Below are 4,735 nucleotides of genomic sequence, written 5' to 3'. Positions count from 1 at the left end.
AAATTAATTAATTAATTTATTAAACATTTAAATTTAGTTTAGAGGATGGAACAGCCGAGATGGACCAATAGGTCCCATGTTGTCCCAAAACATTATGTTAATGAGAATAACTACAGGAACACATGCAAATTATTTTAGCCCCCCAGTGGCAAAGGAAAAATAAGAAAACAAAACTGAGCAAATAAACACAGTCTTTATTCATAAATATTTAATGGCCTGGTGGTTAGGGCGCTCAACTCGCAATATGTGGGTTCGAATCCTCGTCAATGAACATGCTCGCCCTCTCTTTATTCACAAATACTTTAAAAAAATGTTATGCTTAAACTGGCCGGCCTCTGGCTGCTGCGGTAAAGGGCAAAGTCAAGAGAAAGAAAGAGTTGTGTGAATATCCCACTTTTGTAGTTGGACCAAATCCTTAGTGTGGTATTCCACAATTCTCCAAGCCCAATACTCCAAACACTATTCCAATTAACAAATTAAAGGAAGAAAACCGCAACTTATACCAAATTGAACTATCGACAAGTTGAGATGTGATTGCCTCACACCAGGGAATTGACACAGACACAGGGTCAAACTGACACAAGCTTCCATGAGACAGTCGGTGTCATATGTAACTTTACCTAAGCAATAATATTAGTGCATCTTTGTGACTTTTCAGCATGCAGCTTACAACAATATTGTTACGACAGCGGAGGTCACGTGACCCTAGTAACACGTCATATTCTCGAAGCTTCGTGAATCCTCGGGAGGTTACTAGATTTCGGTATTCTTTTATATATAAGACGGTCAAGACGTGACGGCATCAATGTAATGTAATGTAATGCTGTGTAAATGAACTGCGGACAGAGAGAGAATATTGTTGAGTCGAGGACGTGAGACGTTCGTTGTGAATTATAGCGTTTGTTATAGCGCGACTGTGGAAATTAAGTGTATTGCAAAGTTGTATTCAGAAAAAATAAGCCAGTTTTATTTAAGAAAGGACTTGTGTCGCTAAAGTTTCATCGGAAAGAATTTTTACGGAAAATTAACTAACGAACGGAGGCGTAACAATATCATCAACTACGCGCAGAAAACCTACATCAAACACCAGAAAAGATATCTGACAAGTATATTCTAAACAGGGGTGAAATTCTGCCGGTACTAAGTACCGGATCATATTATTTAAGGCGGTACTAGCACCAGGACTAAATTGAGCTGCTTTGTCGTTTTTTATGTTCACAGGTAGATTTTTTTTTTCAAAAACAGGTTCACTTCACCCATCTTTTTTTTTTTTTTAGAATTTTACCCCTTCTTCTAAACTAGTCACGGAAGAATGAAATTAACAGTTATTTCAATCGTAACACTATCGATGGTGCAAAAAAAAAAAATAATTGTATATAGTGTAGGTCAGATGAGGAATGTTCTAAAATTTACAACACGGGTATTTCTTACATTTAACACACGATATATATAATAGTATAGGTGTCAAGTGATATTATTTCTAGTACCTCTGCTAATTTTTTTTTTTGGTAATTGCAAATTTGGCCGACAAGCGTAGCTTTTTTGGAGTTACCTAGGCCTAAAACTTAGACAGAAAACATGTATAACTCCATAATGTTTAAGTACTAAAAATACAAACATTTAGTAACTACTAAAAAATGAAAAATCAACAACAACATAACATTTACTTCAAGTATGAGTTTACATTCTATTAATTTACAGCATAGAAAAGTTCCCCACTTATTCAGCGGTAAGTCTGTAGACTTACGACCCTAAACATCGGGTTTCGATACCTGTGATGAGCAGAGCATAGATAGCCAATTGTGTAGCTTTGTGCTTGTAATATAGAAACAAGGCTTTATAACTCACCTGGCCCAGCACCGGAAGCGGATGGAGAAGATATCACGTTCACACAGCCTCGTGATCGTAAATCCCACAAACGAATTGTTTTGTCGTGAGAACCGCTGACAAACATGGCGCCTCCCCACGTGTACAAGGATAAGATTGTACCTTGGAAATTATTTTGAAGTCTTATAATAATGAATAACATAAAGAACAACAACAGACAAATGTGATACATATGAGACTGCAGAAATCAAGTTTTTCACGAAATATGAGTTATTTGTAATGTTTGGAAACTGATGTATGTTTAACAATGTATCTTATTATAATGGAGCTTGCGATGTGTATTTCCAAAACTCGGATCTCGGAAATTACTGCACCGATCATCACCAATCATAACTGGGTAATATTTTTATAACTAGGCAGTATTTTTATAGCTGAGCAATAAATAAAACAACTGAAATTTCCACAAAAATGTTATGTTTCAGATTTAACCAATAAAAATTAAAAAAAGGAGTAAGTTTCAAATAAAAAACAAACTTAAAAAAATGTTTTTCTTTAGTGAAAATCTCACGAGTACTGCAACAGAAAAGCAAGGCACTTTCATTGATAACTGCGTCTACAAAGAAATACTTCAATAAAATCTACTCCGTGATGTAATGCTGTGATAATAGCTCATTTTTAAACTAAAGTTTCAATAAAATCCTTTTTCTCGTGGATGGTAAACATTATTGAATGTCAAGTATGAGAACATTGTTGTAGAACTGTCAGACAATTCCAGAAAAGGCCGCAGGTCCAATAGCCTTCCCCAAGAACTAGCAGTTATACCTGCCTGGAGGGCGGGTATTTGTGCTAGTTAAATTAATTAATGCACCTAACAGTAACAGCATTCTCGTTATTACTTCAACGTTATTAATTATGACATTTGCAATTTTAGAAATGGTGTTCATAAATTTTAATACATAAAATATGTTTAAACCAGTGTAATTAATCTTTAAGTAGCTGTACATTATGAATGTCCAGATAGGGGGGTTTAAAATACTTTACTCCCGGCATGGGGTTATATATGTGCACAAACATGTGCATATTTCAGACATTCACTGGACATTCCGGTGTGTTATTCAAATAGTAATCTATTCGTCTATTGCTCATTCTGATGTCTAATCATAGCCAATATATAATTAGTCTCCAATATTACGGCCCGGGCCATTTCCCTTCCCTATATTTAGATGACATTCCCGTTTCACAGTCCGTTATAAAGATTTTATTGTCAGCAGCGCCACCACTGATGAGTAAACTGGATCTGTTACTGAGGTCTTCCATGAAGCACAAGTCCCGTACTGTTCCTTTATGCATCGTCAGCTCCGCGGCGCTACCTGCAGGCCAACAAGAGAATTATCAGGGAGAATATTTCAAAATTGCAACTGGTATGTAGTTTCCATTTCATATTTAATTATCCTGTCTTCTGTTTATAAAACAAAATAAAACTTCGGACTACGAGTTCTTTACTAAACCACTTGATGGTTTACTCACCCTCAATATTACAGACTTCCTGATTGAATCTCGTTAATTTGATTGTCTTATCACTGGAACCTGTCGCTAGCAAGTCGCCTGTTCCATTCCAAGCTAGGCAATAGATAGAACCCTTGTGGTGTTTTTTTCTTTTCATCAGAACAGTTGGCTCATGTGTCTCGTAGTTTTCTCTGTAAAAACTTCTGAACTTTAGTATCTAACCGTTAAGACTCTTATCTTTCATCCGACTCTCAAACTTACAAGATATGTATACTTTTAAAAGTATTTCTAAATAACATCATATTTTAAAACTTTCTGTAAAGTTTTATTGAGATAGTTGTTTATTGTGCATTAATTGACGTCACAGCACTCCAAGTGAAGTTCTGATTTAAACAAAAAAAAACAAGCAACCTTGCATCTATTAAATGTTGATTCAAACACACATTTTAAAAGCTTTTTTTTTATCAGTATGATAAGTCTCCTGCTGGGACAGCGGTAAGTTTTTGGATTTACTCTGTTAAAATCAGGGGTTCGATTCCTCTCGGTCGACACAGCAGATAGCCTGATGTGGCTTTGCTATAAGAAAAAAAAACAAAAAAACACCCACAATATGATAAAACGGAAATGAACTTGTAAAGCATGATTTCCAAAGAGGATTCAGTAACAAGTTGTTGTGAGGATACTGTAACAAGACGTTGTACTACACCACATCGTATTTATATAGTTCTTATTAAGTGTAACGAAAGAAAACGCATATGGCAAAAATATGTCTATACTATAAACATATCATTTTTTAAAAAATAAATATTAGTTATTTTAACAACAATCTATCTGCTTTTGCCTAAGATATTATTTTGTTCTAGGATACAAACCTTAGTTCATACGTTTTGGGATAAGCACAGATTTGTAAGGCCATAGAATTAGCTCCAGTTGCGTAAAATTGTCCATTTGGATGAAATTCAGCAGCCCTAATGGGTTGGTCATCTGCTTGTTTTGTTACCGGGATAAACTTGGGCTTGTGGTCAGCAGCATCGTTCCCATGATGTTTGTTGGATTGTCCAAGATCGTGCTGGAATGGAACAATAGCTTCAAATGTTAATGTGATAACATTCAAGCTTTTGGAAGAATAAACATCTAGATATTTATTTATTTTGTTTTTGCATTTAGACAAACTTTCGATTCTCACCACAGTTAATAAACAGCCACTTCAAACAACTTGGAAAATACCACACACTAAATTGAATCGTTCTAAATTAAACCGTCATTGGATCTCACGTATCAAATTGGTCGTTCTAAATCAAACTATCATGGGATATCACGTAGCAGATTGATCGTTCTAAATTAAACCGTCATTGGATCTCACGTACTAGATTGATCGTTCAAAATCAAACTGTCATGGGGT

General features: G+C 35.3%; 1 protein-coding gene across 1 annotated transcript in view; it reads right to left on the bottom strand.

Annotated features, from left to right (window-relative positions):
• Positions 1-4,735, bottom strand: part of LOC106457522 (WD repeat-containing protein 47-like) — a 40,536-nt gene that overhangs the window by 19,613 nt on the left and 16,188 nt on the right. The window contains exons 2-5 of the mRNA XM_022383483.1: positions 4,206-4,402; positions 3,355-3,524; positions 3,045-3,197; positions 1,849-2,007 (exon numbers count right to left, since the gene is read on the bottom strand). Coding sequence (XP_022239191.1) covers positions 1,849-2,007; positions 3,045-3,197; positions 3,355-3,524; positions 4,206-4,402 — 679 coding nt within the window. The remainder of the gene's footprint in view (positions 1-1,848; positions 2,008-3,044; positions 3,198-3,354; positions 3,525-4,205; positions 4,403-4,735) is intronic.

This window comes from Limulus polyphemus, unplaced genomic scaffold (assembly GCF_000517525.1).
Source record: "Limulus polyphemus unplaced genomic scaffold, Limulus_polyphemus-2.1.2 Scaffold341, whole genome shotgun sequence".
In the NCBI taxonomy this organism is placed as follows: Eukaryota; Metazoa; Arthropoda; class Merostomata; order Xiphosura; family Limulidae; genus Limulus; species Limulus polyphemus.
This window is presented reverse-complemented; position numbering and strand designations above follow the sequence as displayed.